The sequence below is a fragment of the Mastomys coucha genome, unplaced genomic scaffold, assembly GCF_008632895.1.
Source record: "Mastomys coucha isolate ucsf_1 unplaced genomic scaffold, UCSF_Mcou_1 pScaffold21, whole genome shotgun sequence".
Taxonomy (NCBI): domain Eukaryota; kingdom Metazoa; phylum Chordata; class Mammalia; order Rodentia; family Muridae; genus Mastomys; species Mastomys coucha.
The window spans coordinates 76,235,774-76,261,651 of record NW_022196904.1 but is presented as its reverse complement, the minus strand read 5'-3'; the positions used below and the strand labels follow the sequence as shown (position 1 = coordinate 76,261,651).

Here is a 25,878-nt window from a genome sequence, read left to right as displayed (position 1 = left end):
AGGGGAAACTGGGAATGGAGAAATTCACATGTAAATAAAGAAAATATCTAAAATAAATTAAAAAAAAAAGATAAATGGGACCACTCCAGTCATATTCTTACCTAATTCTATTTATGATTGTTGAAATGTATCTAGACTACCAGACAGTGATTAATCTAAAAGATATCACTTCTTGTACACAGGATAATGATGGAAGCAAAGGTATCCCTTGTGAGCTCTGGCCTGCTAACAAAATGCTATCTCATGCAGAGGATCACACTTTCCAGAAATGCCTCCTTTCAGTTATGTGTGACATGAGAATGTAGATTTTAGTTCAGACAGTTTTACTTACCCTGAAACATGCAACAGCAGCAGCATGTAGAAGACAAAGAAGAGGTTGTGAGTATACCAGAAGATATCATAATTAGAAACCCTGAAAAATAAACCAGTTTGCATCAGCCCAGCTTTATATTCATCACCTGAAAGAAACATGTACTCTGAAAATAGTTATCATATTTGAAGAACACTGAAATGTCAGTCGTCTAAGATTCATCTATTATATCAAGCTACTAACTTACTATACAAGGTATATTAAGAAAACTCATGAATAATATTTGAAAGTGATTGGTACACATACACACATACATACACACACACACACACACACACACACACACACACCATGGTGTAGTCTGATTTATAATGTTTTTGTCTTTTTAAATAGCATTTTGTTTTTCTTTGCTTGTTTTTTGAGATGGAGTCCCTATGTAACTCTGGAAATCACTCTGCAGACCAGCTTGCTCTTGAACTCATAAAGATTCACCTGCCTCTGCCTCTTTAATGCTGGAATCAAGCACCCCAATTGGTGGTGAGGATGACAATTCTCAGCTCATTTTTTTCTTTTACTTTTGTATTGCCAAGTACTTTTCAAACTAATGTTCTGATTTCAAAGGATGTTTTTTAAAAAGTTCAAAAAGAAAACCTAAATGGAAAAAGATTAAATTATCATTAAAAGTTAGCATTCTTCCTTCTGTTTCAGTTACTGCTTTCAGGTCTCAGTCTTGAGTTTCTGCCCTGACTTTCTGTGACAACATAGTCTGATGTGGAACAATTGAATAAATAAATAAATGAATAAATAAGTAAATAAATAAATCCCCCTTTCCCCAAATCATTTTTGACTGTGCTATTTCATGACAGCAATTGAAATCCTTTCTAAAACATAAATTAGTATCGGGAACGGGCTATTTCTGTGATAGACCTGAGCATGTTCTGGGGTTGAAGGTATTGTGGAAGGAGTGGAACTTTAGGACAGAAAATTATTGAATGCTCAGAGTATGCTGAACTATTTTGGGAACTTAGAGATGTTAGAGGTAGTTCAGATAATGGTGACCTTCCCTGAAGTTTAAGAAGGAAGTTGGAAATTTCTTAAAGATTCTCTCTGTGATGGCCAATAAGAATATGCAGTTCTGGTCACCAGGAGATAAAGAATTAGCCTTGATTAAGAAGAGACTGAAATTACTGAAAAGAAAACATCTGGGAACTGTTTCCTCAGAATCAGAACTTAGAAGTTATGTTCCAGAGGTGTTTAAGTTCAGGCTAGCAGCTGAATTTGGAAATGTGTAAGAATTTGCATGATGATACTAATCTGGAAAAGATGAAGGAGTCATGGAAGGCCTGGCACTGTGAGAGGCCAAAAGAATCTGTTGGTGATGAAAAAGCCTCAGTTGCAGTAGAAGCTCCAGGACTGAAGAACTCATGGAAAGAAGTTGAGGCTTGGGATCATGTGGCAACATCAGTGTTCCTAATTAGATCAAGGTACAGGCCAGTTTGAGCAGAAATTCCAGCATTTTGGAGATTCTAGTAACGAGAGAAGAATTCCAAGGAGGTGTGGAAGCAAGCCTGAGCCTTTAATAAAAGTTACATGTACTGTAATTGGTAGAAGCAGGGACGTGGAGCTGCCTAGGCCCTTTGAAGTCCAGAAAATCATGAGTCCAAGAAGTCTGACACAGAGCTTTTACACTGTGCAATTTTGGTTTTGCTTAAATTTGAATTGTGAACAGGCTCTCCTTTTTGAAATAAGAAGGATATGACTTATTTTTGATTTTATGAGAAAACACAATTAAGGGACTTTAGAATTTAGAGAGACTCTGAATGTTTTAAAGAGACAGTTCATATTTTATGTTGAAATATTGATATTAAGAGGAGAACTTGGGAATAAACAAGAAAGGAGAGTAATATGTGGTCCAACATATTGATGTTTCAAGTTGACAAGGGGATCACTTTCTATCTGGTTTGGGTCAAATAATACAAGATAGGGTTACCTAGGAAAATGAGTCATAATAGAGGAAAGTTCTTCATCAGACAGCCTGTAAGGGGGTCTGTGGGGTTATTTTCTTGATTATTGACTGATGCAGAGAAGGCAATCCTACTGAGGGTCATATAAGTGTTGGACTAGTAGTACTAAGTTACATAAGAAATAAGACTAGGAAAATGAGGAACTGGCTAGTAAGTAGCACTCCTCTACAGATGCTACTTCAGTACCTGCCTCCAAGTTCCTTGCTTGAATTCCTGCCCTGACTCCCTCAGTGATGGAGTATGACATCTGAAGATTATAAGCTGAAACAACCCCTTTCTGTCTCAGGTTACTTTTAGTCATACTGTTTTCTCACAGCATTAGAAACCCTTATCAGGACAGCATTATTGCTCTAGGGGAGGTCAAAAAATAAAATGATAAACAATAGATGTTAATTATTTGTAAAAAGTACACATGTATTTCATTTCATGTGTTCAGAATGAATGTTTACTTATTAAATATTAGTAGAGAGCAGACACTTGGAAGAACTTTTTGAATGACTCTAATATAAAACACTAACAATGTTTAAAAACTCCCATTTAAACAATAGTTAATAATTTTCCATTTACTCATTTTAAAGCATTTGCTTTCATAAACAATGTCACCAAAATATTCATAATATGGATTCGTACATATCTAGTTTGATTGTATTTCTAGGTCAAATTCTACATAATTGTTAGTTTCAATACATTGTGTAATGCTCTTTAAAAAATATGTTTTTCAATTTAAGACCCAACTACAGGATAGAACTGCCTATTTCCCAAAATGTAGATTTCATAATTTATAGTTTTCATAAGAAACTTAAAAATATCCTTACCATTTGAGCAAACTATTTTATAATCTAAATGTTTGTTCTTAGTCCTTCAGACAGAGTTTAAAATGTATGTAAACACACAGATTTGTCACTTGTATTCAGAATTTACTACTCAAAAACGTAAGTTAACCCTAAAAACTCAAAATTCATGGGTCTTGAAGAATAATACATGTATGGTGATAGATTGTGTTATCAGTAAAGAGAACAATAAAATGTGTCTACATGGAAAATGTTTAAAATGTCTATGTGAGACAGACAGAGGCTGGTGGGATGGCACAGAGTAAGCCAGAGCATGAAGATTTGTGTGTGAAACTAAAGCTCAGGATCACAACGCTAATCTTTTGTGATGACTGGGAGTGGGTATGATTATGTGTAGATGTGCACAGAAATACAGCAATAGAATCATTTGGAAATACTATTTTCCAATTATTTTCAAACCATGTAAACATTTACTTCTTCATTATTTTTCATATCTTGGCCAAGGAAATAACTAAAGATTTTTAAATTCTAAGAATTTTTAAGTGTTTTTTTCTTTTTTTTTTCTTCAAGCAAAATGTTTGATCTTATATGTGCGATACTTCTATTCTGAAATGGAATGTGTTCACCAGAAAAACGAAACAAGATGTGAAAATGCTATGGACAATGCAAATCTATAACTGTTCCGGCTTTACTTGTTTGTTTGTTTGTTTGTTTATGCACACTCACACATATACTTACAGGTTGCAGTCAAGTATCTTTATCTTTCTGAATCTTTTTTTTTTCTTTTGAGTTAGGGTCTCTGACTGAACCTGAGGCTCTCTAATTTGCCTAGACATACTTTCCAGAAAAATCACACATATCCACCTCTCCATCTGTCGACAGGTACCTCCATCCTGGTCCTAGGATGGCAGATGTACACTATGCCTGAATTTCACATTGGTAACTATGGACTGATGCCATTCTTGTGTGCAACCAATTTCCCAACTGGGTTACATCCCTAGCCCCATCAAAAGACTTTAACTAAGAAAATCAATGAGTTGGAGTGTTGCTAAACATTTAAGCATGTGTCAAATTTGTATCTAAGGCTTTATTTAGAACGCTATTTTATATTATAGTCCAACTTAAAAACTATCATCAGGTAATCAACTGTAAAATATTTTTTAAGGCATATATTTCTTTCAAGGTCTGTGGGCACACAGTAAAATTCCATCCAATATCCAACATCCTTAAAAGATTCTGAAATATTCTACTTCCCTTTGTATTCAGTAGAAATTTTCATACAGTATTCCTTATGATAATAAAATGTAATTTTCAAAAAAGGCAAATGAGGGGTGGAGAGATGGCTCAACTATTGACTGGTCTTCCAGAGGTCCTGAGTTCAATTCCCAGCAACCACAAAATAACTCACAATCATTTGTAATGGGATCCAATGACCTATTCTGGTGTGTCTGAAGACAGCTAGCTTGTATTCATACACATAAGATAAACAAATAAATCTTTTAAAATGTAAAGGAAATATTGGAATGTCTCTATTTCAGCTGTGGCATCCCAGAATAACCCACTCACTAAATGCAGTTCAAATACTTTAATCTTCCAAGACTTTTTGCATTTGTAGGAAAATGAAAATAAGTGGAAGAAATCTGGGCAACCTGGACAGGTGAATAACAAAATAGTCTCAGTCGTCAGTCTGATCCTTACCTTATTGCATAGGTAGACGCTGTAACCATGAGGAACAATACCACCACCATGCAGACACCTGTCAGGCCGGGAACTGTAAGAACATTTACAAGTACATTTTTAACTTAAGTCATACTTAAGAAAGGTTAAAAGTTATTACTTTAAAGTCTAAAGTATAATATACTAATAAGTGAAAAGCAAATTCAAACTTTATTTCTCTGTATATACAACCCCTCAAACAAACTGTTAGAAAATCAGCACAGCTTCAAGTGTTCAGGCTTTGAGACAAGGCAGGCTCCTTTGTTCCTGGAGTAGAGGCATCTATGCTTGCATTGCCAAATGCTCTTTTCCTAATGGTGAAAGCATGGAGGTCTTCTTTAAGCAGTCATATTGTTGAGGATTCCAGTGTACAGATTCCCTGTTATATGTAGAAGACACTATCTTGAAACAGATGATCTGTCCCTCTGGCTCTTATAATCTTTCTTTCCCATCATCTATAATATCCCCTATCAGTGGTGCTATTTGGAGAAAGCTTGTAGATATATTTTCTCTTCACATCAAAAGCATTCTAGGGTCTATGAGATAACTCAGCAGGTAAAGGTGTTTGCAAAGAAGCATGATAACTTCAATTTTATCCTTGTATTTCACATGGTTAAAGAAGAAAAGCAAGACCAGCAAGTTGTCTTCTGAACTACTTCCCATACACAGAACACTCTCTCTCTCTCTTTCTCTCTCTCTCTCTTTCTCTCTCTCTCTCTCTCTCTCTCTCTCTCTCTCTCTCTCTCTCTCTCTCTCTCTCTCTCTCTCTCTCTCTCTCTCTCTCTCTCTCTCTCTCTCTCTCTGTGTGTGTGTGTATACACCATGTTTATATTTCTTTTCTGAGGGACTCTGAAATTGGGCCAAAAGAATAATTATTCAACAAATTCTAATTGGAGAAGTATATAAGCTTCCCACTTCTCTGTTCTGGCATCACCTACAGAACATTAATGCTTTTTCACTGACAAGTAACCACTAAAGAAACAACCAGTCCTGGATCAGTGTAAGGACAGTGCTAGTACATATCATTCAGATTGCAAAGTGATGGAGCAACTGGACAATAATAATATCAGAATACTCACTACGGTAGAAACAAATTTCACTTTACTCAAACGTAGTGTCAACAGAAATCATTCCCTTGACTGATAATCCTGATACAAATCATGTATTCTGGACCATTTTTCCCAATGGTATTTATTTCACAGCACCGTTTCCATTTACTCTAGGTAAGTGATTGCTTCCCTGACACAGGGGAAGAAATCAGTCCCTCTCACACTAAAGAACAGACGATAGACTATTTAAAAGCAGCCTCCCTGCAGCATGGCCTGGCTCCCAAATAGTTACTCAAAGAAACAAGCTTATAGCAACACAAGTACTCTTTGAGAATATTCACAGCTCTTTTTAATGGTCATGGAATACAAATACTCACAATAACATCAACAGACAAGTAGAGAAACAACTGTATTGTTATACATATCTGAAAGTCAATGCACAATAAAGTAGGAAATATTTGTATATTAAGCATCAATAGAGGTGAATCCCCCAAATTAATAGATTGAGTAAAATAAGATAAATTGATTCACCTTGTAAAAAGGAGGAATGTACAGATTAATTTGCATGTGAAATTTTCCTGTCATCTTGTGGTTAGAAAAGCAACTGTGGGTGCACCCTGCTGGAAGCCAGCAGGGCCAGGCTGGGCAGAAGCAGTCCCCACTTGCTCTTGTGCAGCCTGAGGCACTACTGCACGATAGAAATGGGAGAGATGGAGAAGTGGAGTGGTGAGAGAGCTGGGGAGAATTGCTGAACTGGTGACAGGGAGAGAGAGAGGGCTGAGGTGGATGACAGATCATGTGAGATCTATGCGGTGGTGTGAAGCATGCAAGAGCTTGAGCACATGCAGATTCTGCCCAAGAACAAGCTGCCTGTCTGTAGGATAATCCTATCTCTAGGGATTGATGGAGGCCCAAGATGAGGAATGGTTTACTTTCTTGATGAGACTTTGCAGAACTGCTATGTCCCCTGAGGGCTCTAAGTGTGACAGTGGCCTTAATGTGATCAGGTTCTGGGTTGGTGTCCAAGTATCGTGTTGATAATCACCTGATGACATGCAGATGTTCATGGCCTATGCAGTGGCCTGAGTCCATGTTGGTGTCTGTGGACCATGCTGGCCCTGGGGATCATACTAATGTGAGTGGCCTATGATACCACTTGAGGCCATGGTGATGTTTGATTCCATGCTGCCATGGAGGGCCATGTCTGGGTCCATGGTCTTAATGCCGCAGGGTCTGTGTTGATGTACATAGCCTGTGTTACTCCTGAAAGTCATATGAATGTTCATGGTCTGTCCTGCAGCCTTAAACCATGTTGCTGCATGTCAGTAATGCTGTCACCTAGGGCCACAGTGATATCCACACCTGAGATGCATCTGGGAGCTATGTCTGGGTCCAAGGTCTTATTGAAATCAAGTCTGTGGAGATGTCTGTGGCTCATGTTAGTACCAAATGCCACTGTGGTGGTTTGAGTACACCTAACCCAGGGAGTGGCACTATTTAGAGGTGTGGCCTTGTTGGAGTAGGTGTGCCAAGGGGGGTGTGGGCATTAAGATCCTCATCTTAGCTACCTGGAAGCTAGTCTTCTCCTAGTTGCTTTCAGAACAAGAGGTGGAACTATCAGCTCCTTCAGCCCTATGCCTGCCATGCTTCCACCCTGATAATAATGGATAAACCCTGAACCTGTTAGCCAGCTCCAATTAAATGTTATCCTTTATAAGAGTTGCCTTGATAATGGTGTTGGTTCACAGCAGTAAAAACCTAAGACAGACAGGCTGTGTTCTATGCTGAGGTGGGATGCTATGTGGATATCTGTGTTCCCAGCTGCACTGGGGGGCCTTATTTGGGTCTGTGGTCCTACTACAATCAGATGTTTTGTTCATGATCTGTGCTGATGCCAGAAACCATCATGTGGAAACCCATGACTCATGCTCCCACAGACCATAAAAAGCAAATAAACTGCATTGGCAACAATATCAATGACTACAGACAGACAGTTGAAAGAGACAGACATGGAAAATTCTGTAACAACCTCCATCCCATCATACCCATGGAACATAAAAAAAAAAAAGTATGTAGGGTAAACTTGAAAGGAAAATGAAGGGAGAAAGAGATTGAAAGAAGGAGAGAGTAAGGGAGAGAGACAGAGAGGTGGGTGGCATGGAATATAGCAGGTTTGTTTTTGTTTTGATTTTTGGTTTTTCGAGACAGGGTTTCTCTGTATAGCCCTGGCTGTCCTGGAACTCACTCTGTAGACCAGGCTGGCCGCAAACTCAGAAATCCTCCTGCCTGTGCCTCCCAAGTGCTGGAATTAAAGGCATGCACCATCACCGCCTGGCTAATATAGCAGGTTTGACTCCTGTCATTGGAAGATGAAAGAGAAGCCCAAGACCTCCCAGCAGTTCACAGTGGTTTGACATTATGGTCTTTTAGTGGTTCCTTTGCCAAAGCCAAATCTTGCTGAATTTTGTATGTATTCCACAGGGAATAAATTTAATGATTTTTATTCTTTTTTTTATTGGATATTTCCTTTATTTACATTTCAAATATTATCCCCTTTCCCGGTTTCCATCCCTCCTGGAAACAACCTATCACATCCTCCCTCCCCCTGCTTCTATGAGATTGTTCCTCCACCCACCCACCAACTCTCACCTCCCCGCCCTCAACTCCCCTACACTGGGGCATCTATCTATCCAGCCTTCATAGGACCAAGGATCTCTCCTTCCATTGGTGCATGACAAAGCCATCCTCTGCTACATATGCAGCTGGAGCTATGTGTACTCTGTTGATTGCTTAGTCCCTGGGAGTTTGGGGGGCGGAGTCTGGTTGGTTGATATTCTTGTACTTCCCATGGGTTTGCAAACCCCTCAACTCCTTCAGTCCCTTCTCGAACTCCTCTATTAGGGACCCTGCACTCAGTCCAATGGTTGGCTACTAATATCCTCCTCTGTATTTGTAAGGCTCTGGCAGGGCCTCTCAGGAGATAGCCATATCAGGCTCCTTTCAGCATACCCTTCTTGGCATCTACAATAGTATCTGGGTTTGGTAACTGTATATGGGATGAATCCCCAGGTGGGATAGTCTCTGGGTGGCCTTTCCTTTAGTCTCTGCTCTACATTTTATCTCCATATTTGTTCCTGTGAGTATTTTGTTGTCTTTCTAAGAAGGACCAAAGCACCCACTCTTTGGTCTTCTTTCCTGTTGAGCTTCATGTGGTCTGTGAATTGTATCTTGGTTATTTGGAGCTTTTGAGATAATATCCACTTATCAGTGAGTGCATACCATGCATATTCTTTTGCAATTGGGTTACCTCACTCAGGATGATATTTTCTACTTCTATGCATTGCCTAAGAATTTCATAAATTCATTTTTTTTAATAGCTGAGTAGTACACCATTGTGTAAATGTACAACATTTTCTGTATCCATTCCTCTGTTGAAGGACTTCTGGATTCTCTCCAGCTCTTGGCTAGTATAAAGATTGTTAATTCTTTTTATGAAATATTTTTTATCTAAAATTTGTTGCATTTTTTTGTATATCCAAATTATTTTCACTGTTTCTTTTAATCCAGCATGCAACACACTGGGATTCTTTATGACATTTGCATTCATACTTTGTTTCTGTTAACTCTCCTCCCTCTTTTGTGCCCCTCTGTTCTCCTGCAGGTCCCTTAACCTCACCCAGACTCTCCCCCTCCTTGCATATCACACACCTTGTACTATTCCCTTTCCCCCATTCCACCCTTTAGGTTTCGAATACTCTCTGCATGACTTCATTTTTAGTTTCCTGATCTATAGTGACACCTCCCAACACACACACATGCATGCATACACATAAAAAGGCTTTCTGGCTCTGGTTTATTTTGCTTAGTATAACTTTCAGTTCCATCTATTTTCTATAAATATCATGACTTTATTTTTTCTTCATTGATAAGTAAAATTTGATCACATATATGTATCACATTTTCTTTAGCTATTCCTCTTGGCAAGTTCAATTTCTTGGCTACTATAAATAATGAAGCATTAAACATGCATGTGCAGGAATCTGTTTGTCAAATGATTAAAAGTCCATAGAGTACAGTCTGAATATTAAGCTCAGCCACAGATTATTTGGCCAAAATATGCAATCCTTGGACTTATTCCCAGAGAACTACTGGTCAAAATATATTACCTGTTGTAATTAAAATTACTAAAAAGGTAAGGGTTAAGACCCCCTTAATGTAGCCCCAGGTCCTACTTAGTGCAAATAAAGAGGCAAAAGCTAGATAACTTATTATGTGGATAGTTGTGTAGATCTCTGCATCAAATTAAACATAAACAAGTGGTTTTCTATGTTCAATTAATTGTTGGATGGCATTCAAAGTGTATCATTAGATGTTTTATATAAAATGAAGCTGGTCTAAAGAGAAATAGGGGTTTGTCAAGGGTGGTTAAACAACATAGAAAATTGCAGCATAGAGGACTCTAAGTAATAAACATTGAACCATTTCTGAAACATTGAATGGTCCCTAATGTACCCTTGTTTAGCAACTAAGCTAAGTTCTACTCTATTACCCATTTATGGATACAATTTCCAAGACATGGGAAAAACAGATTAAAATTGATCACTAGTCCAGTTGCATTGGGCAAAATTAAACTAGCCTATATGAAATACACTTATTTTTCTGAAAGTACTTGATCCTCTCAAAAAGTAAAGTCAAATATATATTTTTATTTTTAGGAGAAAGAAAATTGGCATGTGTGTTCTTATTTATTCATATCTACTCATATGAAAGTGACTAACCTTTACAATACACAATTGTCCTATACTGCCCTGTGTGATCCTTTACAATAAACAATTGTATTATACTGACCTATGTGATTCTTTACAATATACATTTGTACTACACTGCCTAGTGTGATCCTTTACAAAACACAATTGTACTATATGCCCTGTGAGATCCCTTACAATACACATTTGTACTATACTGCCCTATGTGAATGCCTCTGAGCCTCATTTGTTCCATTACACAATGCAGTCAGAAACACATCATATTCTATTCATTATCCTACTTCTTTTAACTTAATTAAAAACATAATGGTGTTTGTTCATGCACATTTTTCTTATTCTAATTAAATGTCAAATATTTTATGCTCATCATGGAATGTATTATTGAATTAGGAAATTTTTAGTATACAAGTAGTTTTAAAGGGATGTGTGCATACTCAAAACTATTGAATTTGTTGTATAAATTCTTATTTCTTAATTTCAAACTCTTTTCATTTCCTAAATACTAAGTATAATTACTATATTGTACTTTTATGGCCATTAGTTTTAAGAAATGATTTCTTAAAAAAATATTAAAAAATAATTAGGCACCAAGAGAGTAGACAATAGAAGATTAAACATACTACAGTACAAGAAAAGAACCAATAATAATATTGTCTGCATTTGAACAACCATCTCAAAGACTGTTGCTTTGCCTAGGCACTATTCCTGAGACTCTGAAAAGGTTGCTATGGAATATAGTCTCTACTAGACTTGAAGTGAAGAACATAATACTGGTGCCTTACAGGCCAGAAGAGGGCACCAGATTTCATTATAGGTGTTTATGAGCAACAATGTGGTTACTGGCAATGGAACTCAGGACCTCTGGAAGAACAGCCAGTGCTCTTAACATCTGAGCCATCACTCCAGTCCCATAGAAAATATTCTTAACACACAGTTCTGTTCTTTCTCTTGATTTAGTTCATGTGAATCTAAAATGCATGTATTTGTATATAATGTTGTATTTTGATTCTTTTTTCACTTTTATTTTTCCATTCAGTTACTAAAATTTAAATCAAAACATGTTATTGATGAAGAAAAGGCTAAGCAAAACTGAATAAGCTCCTGAATAGAGAATTTTGAAATACTACAACATGGTATTACAATAATTTTGTCATTAGAACAAAGCCACTTTATGACTCTAAGACATAGAAGGATAGATGTAAGTTGTATTACTTTTTCTTCATAAAACTAGTGCAAAGGAAAGGCAATGCATGTAGTAGGGTAATATGCCCCAGCCACTGTGCATGTTTTTTCCTTACTAGTTAATCATTTACTAGTTAGTCATTTATCACAGATTTTCTCAATGCCTCATCACCCTCATAATTGACATGAACACAGTAAGCATCCTCACAGTGCAACTTTCTCCAGCATCAGGGTGAATTTTTGAGTTGTAAAGATATATATTGGCAACAGAACAATCTAGAGTGACATTTCAAATGAATATTCTTAAAAGGGAACAATTAAATGTAAATGTAAAAATAACAGAGCTCCAAAACATAACTTATTTTAATAACTTTCCCATTCATGGGTTTTAAGATCATTTCTCATATATCACTTTAAGTTGGCTCAATTACTAGAACTACACTAACACCAATAGTCCATTATTTTCCCCTAAACTTTAAGAGCAAGAACATGTATATTACCTTCCACTGTCTATAGCCATATCTCAAAGCAGGACTCCATGAGGCATGAGGATTATAGTGTTTTCATTTAAGTAACTTGCCAAAAACTGTACAGCAAACCAATGTATCCAATTACAGTTTTTCTTTATTTATCCAAGACTCAAACTATTGAGTGAAGACTCAGTTGGCATTACAGCATCATAACTAAACTATTAATATCAATTATAGAATGTTGTGATTTAGCATGTATCAACTGATGTGTAATTTGACTATGCTTATTTTCAAAAACCTCTCTTTCATTCATTGCTGAAAACAATGAATGAAAACTTACCGGTTGTGAAGAGAAGCTTTCTGGGATCCTGAAAAAAGGAAAGAATAAAACATGTGACTGGAAAATAAAAATGCTAGTGATATAAACATATGTAAGAAGTTTTTCAGGTGAGTTGCCATGTATTAAGAACTATGGCACTATTCATCCAACACAAGTGACAGTTTCAATTAATTAATTCTCAGAACATATTTGCATTATAAAAAGCAAAACTAGAGAAGTCTTCCCACCATAGAAAATGAGAGCATTGACTAAGTTAGAAGGACAGATTATTGATCTGATTACAGGCTGTCTGTAATGGTGGTGTTTATTCTACAATTTTGAGATACAATAGTTTAAGTTATAATAGACATTATTAAATAGACATTAATATAACATATAAATAGACACTGTATATAACATATGATATATATATATATGCCTCATTATGTTGCCAAGCAGATTGTAAATTTATAATTTCATTGTTATCCTGCCTTTACAACCAAGATAGCTTTTAAACACATTATATTCAATGCTCAACCAAAAAGTAATTTTTTAAGACTAAATCCACCAACATAGTAGAATATTGGACAACTAAACATAGTATGAGAGTAGGAAACCTATTTATAGGTGTTAAAGAAGGATGAATTGTAGAAAGAGGAGCATAAAGGGAAATGCTATGCAAAGGAAGCTGGCTGGCGTGGAGACTGGAAACCAAATATTGCTAATATGACGATAAGGCTGGAGGACAGTTCAGGGAGAAGAAGTAGAGATGTGAGAAACAGAACTCAGTCTGAAATCATGGCATGTGAAGAGCTGTCACTGAGAAAGCTAAGAAGCTAGATTCTCCAGTGAATTGCAACATTTTGTGTAGTATATAATCACCTGGTCATCCTTTTTAAAAATAGCAATGCCCACGCCCTAGTCAAGCTAGTCACATCATATTGATAGATATAGACAATAGCACAGGCAAGAGAATTATCAAAAATTATTTGAGGCATTCAGTTTTACAATTAGTTTTGTCATTTGTTGCCTTTTAGGAAGACAATCAAAAATGATTAGAGTGGTATTAGTTGTGAAAGTCCTAATGGTATGTAAAAGAAAAAATGGATTCTGGGATGAGGGGAAGGTTTAATGGCATGTTAAGTCACTGTAATTCATCAGAAAAGTCAGAGAGACAGCAGATTGGCTAAGGTGCAGTCATGACCCTGGGAATTAATGACTCTCTGGAGAAAAATTGAACAGAGACCTGACTATTGCTATATATGTGCTCAGCATCTGATTCTGGCTCAGCACATATAATTTCAACTCATGAACATTTAGAAGATCATATGGCACAACATTGTCACTAAATTAGATAGCATATACTAGTAAACTCTGCTCAAGGTCATTTTGTCATAGAAATAAAGAAATCATTAAAAAAAAAAACACTAACTTTTTAAGTCAAATAAATTCATTATTTAATATCGACAAATAATCAACCTACAGCTGTGCCCTTTTCCACCCAAGCACAGTAAGTGAGTTATTAAAGAATTTTTTTTCTGAGATTGGCACTGTTGACACTCTCAACTAAATGGAAGGAATTAGACAAAAGCTGCTGGGAGTCAGAAAGCAGACCTGAGTGGCAACCTTCTGAATATTGCAGGATATAAAAAGTAGACACTGCAAACTCCCATTTTCAGCAGGAGAAACTATAGAATAGTAATTACCTGCAATTTCTATTGAAAAGGAATAAAACTCAACTTGACAACTGCATTTTAAAAGCACTCAAAGGAGCAGCAAGGTACAGATTTTCTGTAAAAATCACAGACCCTCATTAGTTATCTAATGACAAGTGAGTGGAAAATGGCAAGTCAGAGACCACCCACCTCATTCTGGTATCTTGCTGCATTCAGTTCAAGGAAATCTTCACTATAGTTCACTGAAAAGTTGAGAGCATTCACCAAGTGGGCAGCTACATGCACACCTACAGAACCACACCAGGGATAGGTCAGTGTGGTTTCCACATATGCTCCTTGGCTAGAAGTCATCTGTTCTCCACAAACAATTACAGATTAAAAATAGAACTGCAATAGGTACATGAGCAATAAAATATTGAATCAAAATCATTCTAAAACACAAAATCAAAGTCACCTGGATATAGATAGTTTACTAAGTTTTCAAAAGCTAAATAACCATAGTAATTCAGGTCAAGATCTAGAGAAGAGTCTCACTTAATGTCTCCCTCTACAAACACACACACACACAGAGACACACACAAACACACACACACACACACACTTTTTTAGATTTTTGCATCTATCAATACAAACACTCAGTTGTCCAATAAACTGTTTACTGCATCTCTTTGTATTCCATACAGTTAATCTTTCCCATAGCTCTAACCTACTCTATCTTACGTACTTCACTGTCATCCATTACCAAATTGCAGCCTTCTGAATGGCTTTTAACCAGAGGAGATCTTGCACAATCAATAGATAATTTTCTAAACTCAACAGTAAAGGGTTGAGAGGCACTTCATGGTAGAAAAACTCCGTGAAATAGTGACTATCACTTGACAAACAACAACCTATAAGGGCACTGCCAACACGGTGCTCAGCTGACTCTGACCTCATATAAAAGATGCATGTGTCACAGAATGACCAGAAGTTTGACATAACCCATTTTCTCATAAACAGCAATGAAAATTATCTCAAAACAGGCAAGGGAGGAGCAAATGATCTGTTTAACTAGACCTCAAATCCTCCTCCTTTCCTAATTTTTTTAAGGTTAAATGAGGTACATATTAACATTCTATGATAACATATTGAATGAAGACACTTCTGTAGCCTTGACCCTATAACCTATCTACTAGTTTTCAATTTACCTGTAAAATCATGAAGACAGTAAAGAAAGATACAAAGGTTCTGTAATTGTTAACTAACCATTACAGGTTAAAATAATATATGAAATATGCTGTTTCAAAGGAAAGGATGGCCTGAAAAATAGATAAGCTAACAATGTGTAAAACATAGCCTATAAAATTCAGGTTCACCAAGTACTATTAATTACCCACAAAGAACAATAAAGGCAAGAGAGGTTCAGAATGCCAAATAAACTAAAAGTTTATTTTTAGGAATTATAATTCAGGCTAACAAATTGTGTATCAAAATGTGTTGCATTAATATCAGGTATATTTAAAAAGTGACATAAAGTTACAGTACTCAAGAGAGTATGTTACTGGCAGAAGAATACAGAAATGGAATAATAAAATAGAGAACTCAAAAATCTGTTTAAATGAATATAATCCACTAGTGTTTTTACAAAGAGCAGAGACAACAAATGGAAGGAAAATGTAGTGTTTCAATAACTAGTTCTGGAACAACTGAATATTAATCCCATATAAAAACTCAACACAATCTCTAGAAAGTCCCAGAGATTTGGGAAGTGAGAGGCCCCCAGGACTCAATGGGGATGATCTTAGCTGAAATTCCCAACAATGGGCAGATGAACATGAAGAGACCACCTCTAGTAGACAGGCAAGGCTCCCAGTGGAGGGATGGGCCCACCAACCTACTTTCAAAAATTTTGACCTAGAATTGTGTGGACCTATATCAGTACATGTACAATTGTGTGTGGGAACATGTACCCATGGAGGCCAAAGCCTGTCCTGGATCCCTTGGAACTGGAAATAGAAGCTTTTGTGAGCAACCATATGTAGATTTGAAGTCCAGTCCTCATAACTGAGCAGCACTTTTAAATGCTGAGCCATCTCTCCTAACTCTGATATCTTTCCATTTGACACTTAAGTCATTGATTTACTTTTAAGTTGATTTTTCTTTAGCCTGATAGTTACAATTTTCTTCCTGTGAAGACAGTTTGCTAGGCATAATTTCATAGCAAAGCTCCTATTTACCCACTATGATTTTGCCATCTGTGTAGAGAATCACATGACTAGAGTTGCATGGGATTATTTCTGGACACACAACTCTGTCTCATTTATCTTTGTGTCTTTTTTTTAATTAAGTAACAAAATTTTGTATGCATATATGTGTCATGGTATATACATAGAGGTTCAAGGAAAACTTTCAAGAGTCAGTTCTTGCCTTTTACCTTCCTGAGTCAAGGTCTCTTCTTTCTACTGCAAAGCATAATCTAGGCTAACTATGTAGCCCTGTGAGCTTCCAGTCATAGCAACTTGAAACCAATATAATGAGAGAAAGTTAGTCCCTGACAATATTAATGATACTCAGCAATGTTTGCAGACAGAAGCCTAACATAATTTTGCTGAATGGCTTCTACCAGCAGCTAGTGAAATCAGATGCAGAGACCAACAGTTAAACATCAGGAGAACCTTGAGGAGTCTTGTGGAAAAGTGGGGGATATAAGTCAGTAAGCAAGAGTCAGGGACACCACAAGAAGACCTACAGAGTTAACTAACCTGGGCACATTGGGGTTCACAGAGACTAAACCATCAACCAAAAACCATGAGGAGGCTGGACCTAGGACCCCTCTGGACCCCTGCTGCAAATTGATGTCCCAATTCAGGCAGGTATCCAAGTAGGGTGTTTCCCCTTCTCTAAGGATTCATGAGGGAGGGATGGGGAAGAGAGAAGAGAGTGGAGCTGCAACCAGGAGCTAACTTGAATAAATCAATTAACATGGAAAAAATATATCATATCAGAAAGAAAAGAAACATGAACTTGTAGAACACTGAGTATGTTTAGATCAGTGAAAATGTTCGTTATGATACTGAAACAGTGGGTACATATCACTATATACATGCTTAAACTTGTAGCACATTATGTAGAAATGTTTAAGATTAAAACATAAAGCTTACATTTACTAACATGAAATGAATCAAGATAAAATTATATAGATTTAAAGTCTATTCTATACAATTATCACTATAAATAATACTTATCAAATATATCTTGACCTAGAATCATATTTTAAAATTAAAATTTCACATTTCTAATTATGCTTTTAATAAGCCTGAAATAAGTATCCTTATTTTAAACTTTACAAATGAAATTATTTACTTTTATGAGAAAATCAGTATGAGCTTAGATCTAGCATTTGGAAAACATAATGCAAAATGCCATAAGAAACACCTATGTTCTATAATTGCCCTCACAACCCTCTTCTCATTCTCACAAAATAGGGACAAATATAGATTATTTGAAAGTCACCAAGTACGATCATAATAGGTGAAAACATGCAAAACAATAAAATCAAGTTTTTCTACCTTGGTAAAATATACACTTCTAATAGAATAATGTTTTTCAGCTCTCTCACCTGAGAAAATACAGATAGTTATTCCACAGGTGATGTGGAGAGTCTTGCTTTTATCCAACAATCTTCTTGTTCTCCTGCTAGGGACCTAAATAAAAATTAATTAATATAGCAAAAATAATACAACCAGTCAAAATATGTTCAAAATTTTTCACTATAGCATTGCTCATATCATGAAAAATATTGGAACTATAACACAAGCCTTCTAGTCAAATGTGAGAGAACCGTGGCATAACTAGTCACTGAAACCATTCCAGTGAATGTGAAAAGATGTTACTTATTTGAAAAAACCTGAAAAACATAAAGTGTTAGATGAGAAAGTTAGAAAACGCACTGGGATCCTACAAAATGTCACTTTGCATAAATGTCTATGCTGCATTTGTCCCCAACTGTCATGAGCATTTGTTCTGTTGGACCACAGTCAGAGAAAACTTTCTGACAACCTGGTATATATATATATTTTTAAGATTAAATTTTATAGGATATATGATATCCCTTGTGCTGTAAAAAAACTAAGGTTATTTTTAAGTTAGACCAATGGATCTGATGTTTTAAATGTTTTCTTGATCTCCTAAAAAAATAAATGTCAAGAATCTTTGAATATCTGTGCTTCATACTGGGCAATAACTCCTTAAGAGCTATTACCTACTGAGAAACCTAGAAGAGAACTTTCTACTTTCTGGCACTTATAGTCCTTCTCTTAATGCCAAGCCAACGGCCAATCAGAGAGATCAAATCCTAGCATTGAACAATAGTAGGCAACCTAGGGAATGCTATTTCCATAAATGACTGCAAAAATAAAGGGCTTCCAAATATAATTACTTTAAAATCTAAGAAGTTTTGATATAGTAAATCAGCATTACACACTTCAAAGATTACTAAAACCTCTGAAAACATAATTATCTATCTATGTACCCCTGATTATTTTAGTAAAAAAAAAAAATCAAAACATACATACAAACATGCATTCTCACACTTATTCAAAGCACTAATTAGAGACAAATTGTAGTTTCTTAAGTGACAAAGTAGTTTTCTTTCTTCTTCCTTTCATTTTAAAAGTAAACAAAAAACAAAAAAAAAACCATTTGAATTGAGGATCAGTATTCAATACAGTCATCTATTTAAGACTTTTGCATAGTTCACAAGAAGCCATGTGTGTCAAACAGCTGGAAATTGCAAACACTAGGAATCATTTTGTACAATATTCGAAGAACATAGTACCCTGGTTTGCTTACCTGGGTTTTCTAAATAAAATATCAATCTCAATGAGGTCTCATACAATATAGAAGCTCTAAGAACTGTAATTAACTTTAGGTCTGTCATTCCTTTATATCTAATCTTAGTTTGTTCATACTTTCTATACTTCAAGTGGTTCTCAAGATTAAATTGAACCAATAGTATCTGATTGTAGAGTTGTTGTTAGTAGTCATGATAGTACTGAACATAGTACTTAAAAGCATGATGGATAATATGTCTGTGATCCTCTTCCCTAGTTTAGTTTACAGAATAGTTTTCTGACCACTTTCACAGGTAATGTGTTCCTTACAAGCATTGAGAAGAGATATTCTAAATAAAATTAGTTCATAAAAACAGGACAACTAATATGTGATTATGACATGAGATCTTGCCATAGAAATTCATGAATAAGATTTTCTATCTTGTACCTTCTGTGATCCTCGAAGATAAGCCAGGACTGTCCGGCACATGGGTAACAGGATAAGGCTGCAGTTGAGGTTCAGGACAGATGCAGAAGCTCTGCTTAAACACAATCCTAGCTGAACAAATAAGGCAAGGGTCAAAACAGAATCAAGAACAAAGGAAAAGCAGCCTTGATCTGAAGTTGCATGTATCCCTCTGATCACTAAGGACCATGTTAAATGACAACTCCTTTAAGAATGCTGTAGAATTTCTTTGATCTTACTAAAGCTCTGAAACAATTTCTTTCTGCTCTCAATGGCCTTAAAACATTTTTCTCCATTCTGCTAGTGATATAATCACCTTAATATGGTTTTCCATTTCAGGGTCAGTTTCTTATACTATCCTAGCTGGAAGAAGCCTGAGATCTCATTCAAGTGTGTTCTACATCTCCACAATCTAGCTGCACAGAAATCTATATTCACTGATAAGCTCAGAAGAGTTCTAAAAGAAACTGAATTTGTGTCCTTCCCTCTCTCTGATATTTCTTCATTTGTGCTTAGCCTACTCATTCTCACACACTTGTTTCCAAGCTCTTTACCCAGTAGTTTGATTTTTCTATAGCTTCATCTTAAACTCTATTCCTCTTAAGTGCTTCCCTGGTCTGAGGATTGGAAACATCCCAATGTTACTAGGACTTCCATTGCTTTTGGTACTCTCCTATCATGTTTTCAACACTCTTCTTCTATCACTTCTTTTTAAATCTTATTTTTTTTTTAAAATGACAAATAAGTACTGTACACATTCATTAGATAAAACGTGAAGCCTCTGTATGTACACACAGTGTAGAATAATCAAAGCAGACCAACAAAAAGATACATCACTTCCTACTTAGGATCAACATTTACTATTTCTTGGCATTATTAAGGTCATTTGCAATTCCACTATTTCAGTATTGTAAAACACACAATATGTTCCAGAGTCTCTTGTCTGCTGCCTTGTATACAGTTTCAATATTGCCTGCCTATAAATGTTCAAAATATCCCCAAGTAAATAAATACCTTGATAAAAACCTACTTGGCGTCCGTTCTCTTTGTTCCCCGACCCATTTGTTTTCCAGGTCCGTATCTAACCTCCAGCTGAAGCGAACACAGACCTAAGTGGGGCTGCAGGCCGGTTCCACTCACATAAGATAGTCCTTGTTCTTATTTTTGACTATTAGAGAAGCCTGAGATGAAAATACTATAGCTGAATTAGAGAAAGCCACCAGGACATGTCAGGAAGTGTTGTGATTTGTCTAGAAGGGAACTGGAACAGCTCTCTGGACGGATCTCAGTGTGAAGCAGAAGAACCCTGACTTTTCTAAAGACAGAGAAAGCTTCTGGGGCTAAATCTCAGAGAAGGTCTGACCCCCACATTGGGCTCAATGCTTAGGGGTCTGTCCTGTGCTTGCTCTCTAATCCTCTGCCAAAAAGAGAACAGGACATTTTGTTAGTGCTTTTCCTCAGGACAATGATAGTAACATGTGGCCAAAGGTTTGCAAGAATTCACTGACTCTTGGATCAATGGCAAGATAGTCCCTAAACATGGCTGCAAGGGAAGTTACTCTTTCAGATCCACAATAATGTGTACACTTGGGTCTCTACCTGAGAGCTTAGGGGGCCCACACATACTTCATGACCACTGGTAATGAAGTCAAAATTTGTCTAGCTTCATGAGTGTAGAGAAGTCTACTTTTCAAGATAAATGATTTAAAACAAAAGATTTTAAACTAGCTTATCATATTATCTAGTACCTAGGAAGTGGATGATGAAAGGTTGTGAATACTAGGTCATCCTGGGCTACAACTGAGACTCTCTTTCAAAAAAGAAGGAAAACAAGTTCCTCTCTGTTGCTCTCACTTAGGCTCAACTATTTGTTAAACTTTAAATATGAATAAAATGTTAACTATTGCCAGGCAGTGGTGGCACATGCCTTTAATCTCAGCACTTGGGAGGCAGAGGCAGGCAGATTTCTGAGTTCAAGGCCAGCCTGGTCTACAGAGTGAGCCAGGCCTACACAAAGAAACCCTGTCTCAAACAACAACAACAACAACAACAATGTTAACTATTGATGAAAAACTTTTCTTTGTTTTCAAATACATTTTTCCACTTATCAGGGTTTATAATCCACATATGGTCATGGACTCACACTCTATAACTAGTTTTGTTTTGAATCAAAACAAACGACCCTCCCTCAAAAAAAGAATTGACTAAGTGGTGGAGGAAATGGGATTTCCAACATACTTCTCTTGCTCCACTCAATACATGACATCTTGTCACTTGACTTCCTTTGTGTTCTCTTCTTTCTCTTAGTAGATACAGATCTCCCTAAGAGCACAACATGTCTAAAATTAAGGTTACTTTGCTTTAGCTACTTTGGAACAGATTTTTATGGTGATCCTCAGATCAACCCTATAAGGTAATTTCTGTCACCCTATAGATGATAAGCTGTTAAAAAAGTGAGAGCTACTTAGCCAGGAATTCTCAGGTCAGTATTGTGGTAACATATGTATACAACTTCTGCAATATTTCCAAATGATTCAAACATGCAACCTAGGTGGAAAACTAAAGTCTTAAGCTAGTTAGCTATGATATGTTTTTATAAGGCAAGAAATGAAGGCAACCATTACATTATTTTAATTTATGTAATTTTATAAGAAATATAAATGGGATTATTATAAATACACATAAACCAAGAAGCAACAACAATCTCACCTCTTTAAAGCTGACATAGTATGTATGTAGAACAGCAGTTGGGCAGTTGGGACCACTGCTGATCATCTGAAGCATATTATGTACTTCAATGAATAAAAGATGTTTTCAAACCTTTATAAGAAAGAAACTATTCTACAAATTTTGAAGATGATTTATTCAGATTTGAAAAAGTGAAATCATTTGCCCAGAACCACAGAAATTGTAGAAGGTAAATTCTTTATTCAGACTATGTCTTTTCATTTCATATTAAAAACATGGTTAAAAAAAAAAAAAAAGATAGCCATCAAAGGCTATAGTTGAAAATCTTGAAACCGAACAAGCTAGCACCAATAGTTCCCATGAGCCACATACATCATGTCTCAGTTACCAATATAACTCACTAGCCAAGTCAAGATCTTGAATTTCATCTCCCATCAAGACTGTGTGTTTCACTGCATTCTTGGGTTATGAGTTACCACTGCAGTTCTTGCCAGCACCACCCCCTCTTCAGTTAGTACAATCATAAATATATGTGTGTCTGACTAGGCATCAAACTTGAAGTTTCCCTGCATGGCCTTGATTCTCACAAATCCATTCATATAGAGAAACAATATCTGTACAGTAACTAATCTTGCCTTATGCCTGGTTCTCGAGTCCATGGTTACAGACACTGACTTGCTTTTGTCTGCTGCTTCTTCATACCTGTATTGTTTGTCAAAAGCAAGATCTTATCTTCATAGAATATTGTGCTAAGCCCTAACATAACAACAGTACTCTGTAACAGCAATATTCAATTGATTCCACACATACACAATGTTTTGAAAGTCATTGAGTTATTAGGATTAATATTCATGATACAAATATTGGATACAGACTATTTTAATGAAATATCTAATCATATTGTTTCTTAACTGGCTATCACCAAATTATAGTTAACTCTAAAAATGAGTTATAAAATAAGTATTCATATTAAAATATAGAGAAAATAAAGTACATTTTATCAACACTATAATTCAATTAGAATTTAGCAACAAAAACCACATAAACCCATTACTTAAACAATTTGAATTAACTAATCTTAAGCTGATATGCTTATAATTAGAATTAATAAGCAAAAGTTGTAATCTTAAAGAATTAAAAGTACAGCCGGGCGGTGGTGGCGCACGCCTTTAATCCCAGCACTTGGGAGGCAGAGGCAGGCGGATTTCTGAGTTCGAGGCCAGCCTGGTCTACAAAGTGAGCTCCAGGACAGCCAGGGCTATACAAAGAAACCCTGTCTCGAAAAATCAAAATAAACAAATAAATAAATAAAATAAAAGTAACACAAGTGTGTCTCACCCTTTATTTAAAAAGTTTATTTGTGAGGAAGATGATGTATTTACAGAAATCCATAAGAGACAAAACACAGAGTAAGGAGCCATGGGATTACCAGCTACAAATTGTACAACTACACACATCTAACCTCTCAGGAGCATCACAAAAAAAGGGAATATTAAGATTATACAAGGCAAAGGACTAGGATTCATGATGTAAGATAGTGAATCTTCATCAACATGAAAATGATGTTGCACCAATGAAATCTCAATAATATGGACACCTAAATAAGATGTGAAAATGACTAGACAAGCTGACGTCTCAACATAACTGGGGAAAATTTATAAGGTTCATCACTAGATGAAGAGCTACAGTTAATCACTGACTACAGACAATGAAGAATCAGTCTTCTGAAGGAAAGAGCACTCAGTGTGTTATCCCATCCTAAGTGGCCAGTCCTAACAATGTGTATACAAAGAACAGTAAATGGACACAATAAGCTATATATGTTTGTTAGAGAAAATAATTGTGGAAGAAGTAATAAAAATGAAATATAGGGAGTAGAGAACAAAAGAGGAGTTGGAGAGGCAAGGACACATGGGAATTTTGAAAATCTAGTACTATGTATCAAATTATCAAAACATATTTTTAAGACACAAAATAGCACTAAGTTTCTGCCAAATAAAGCACAAAAATGGACTGGAGATATGGCTTAGCAGTTAAGAGCACTTGCTGCTCTTTCAAAGGACTCACGTCTAGATTCAATTCCCAGGACCCTAAAAAAGGGAATGGAAAACCAAGGAAACAGGTCAGGAAATACAGATGCAAGCATCAACAACAGAATACAATAGAAGAGGAAATCTCAGGCATAAAAGAAATCTACCTCTGAAGACACAGCTACTTCTTGTGTATATACCCAAAAGACGCCCTACCATCCCACAGGGGTACATGAGTGACTATATTCATATCATCCTTATTTGTGATTGCCAGAAGATGGAAACATCCCAGGTGTCCCACAAAGAAAGAATGGATACAGAAAATGTGGTTCATTTACACAATGGAATTTAGCTATTAAGAAAGAGGATATCATAAGTTTTGCAGGCAAATAGATAGAACTAGAAAATATCATCCTGAGTGAGGTAACTCAGACTCAAGAGGACATGCATGGTATGAACTCATTAATCAGTAGATATTAGCCAAAAAAGTACAGAATGAATAGGATGCAATCCACAGAACTCAAGAAGGTTAACAAGCTGAAGAGCTCAAGTGAGGATGCTTGAATTCCACTTGGGAGGAAGAAGAAAGCAATCATGGGGAGCAGAGGGAAGGAGGGATCTGTGTGGGAGAGGGGAGAGGGAAGTGGGAACATGATTAGGTATTGGGGGTATAAAGGAATGAAGCTCTGAGGGCCAATACAATGGAAACAGGCAACCTCGGGAGGTAGGAGGTGAGGGGACCCTCTAGAATGTACCAGAGACCTGGGAGGTGAGGGACCCTCAAGACTCAAAGGGAAGGGGCCTGAGATGAAATTCCCTACAATGGTGAGAGGGAACATGTAGAGTCGACCTCCAGTAGAAAGACAGGGCAACAAATGGAAGGATGGGGTTGCCATTCCACAGTCAAAAGCTCTGACCCAGAATTTTTCTTGTCTGAAGAAACTTCAGGGACAAAAATGGAGAAGAGACAGGAAAAGGGGGTCCAGTAGCCAGCCCAAATTGGGATCCATCTCAAAGGGAGGCTCCAAAGCTTGAGACTATTACTGATGCTATGGTATGCTTAGAGACAGAAGCCTAGCATGGCTGCCCTCAGAGAGGCCCAGCAATCAGCTGACCAAAACAGAAGCAGATACTTACACCCAACCAATGAACTAAAGTTGGGGACTCCTGTGGTTTAATTATGGAAAAGCTGGCAGATGTTGAGAAGGGTGACCCTATAGGAAGAACAGCAGTCTCAACTAACCTGACCCCTGAGATCATCTCAGACACTGAACCACCAACCTGGCAACATACAGGAGCTTGTATGAGGCCTCCAACACTATATAGAACAGAGGACTGTCTAGACTGGCCTCAGTGAGAGATGCACCTAATCCTCAAGAGACTTGAAGCCCTAGGGAATGGAGAGGCCTGGTGGGGAGGAGTGGGGTGGGATGGGGTTGGGTGGGGGTGGGAACATCCTCTTGGAGAAGGTGGAGGAAGAATGGTATAAGGAACTCTCTGAGGGCAGACCAGAAGGGAAATGACTGGAGTGTAAAAGAAGATTAAAGATATTTTTTTAAAAAAAAAAAAACTTGGTTGCC

At 36.7% G+C, this 25,878-nt stretch overlaps 1 protein-coding gene across 10 annotated transcripts in view; it reads right to left on the bottom strand.

Annotated features, from left to right (window-relative positions):
• Positions 1 to 25,878, bottom strand: part of Nox4 (NADPH oxidase 4) — a 178,832-nt gene that overhangs the window by 84,655 nt on the left and 68,299 nt on the right. For 8 of the 10 annotated variants that reach the window (XM_031387254.1, XM_031387255.1, XM_031387253.1 and 5 more), the window contains 6 exons: positions 19,563 to 19,673; positions 17,902 to 17,986; positions 14,493 to 14,590; positions 12,649 to 12,676; positions 4,824 to 4,896; positions 332 to 412 (listed from right to left, as the gene is read on the bottom strand). In XM_031387254.1, the coding sequence (XP_031243114.1) occupies positions 332 to 412; positions 4,824 to 4,896; positions 12,649 to 12,676; positions 14,493 to 14,590; positions 17,902 to 17,986; positions 19,563 to 19,673 (476 nt within the window). Of the gene's footprint in view, positions 1 to 331; positions 413 to 4,823; positions 4,897 to 12,648; positions 12,677 to 14,492; positions 14,655 to 17,901; positions 17,987 to 19,562; positions 19,674 to 25,878 lie in introns of those variants that run through there. The other 2 variants (XM_031387259.1, XM_031387262.1) reach the window with 2 other exon arrangements.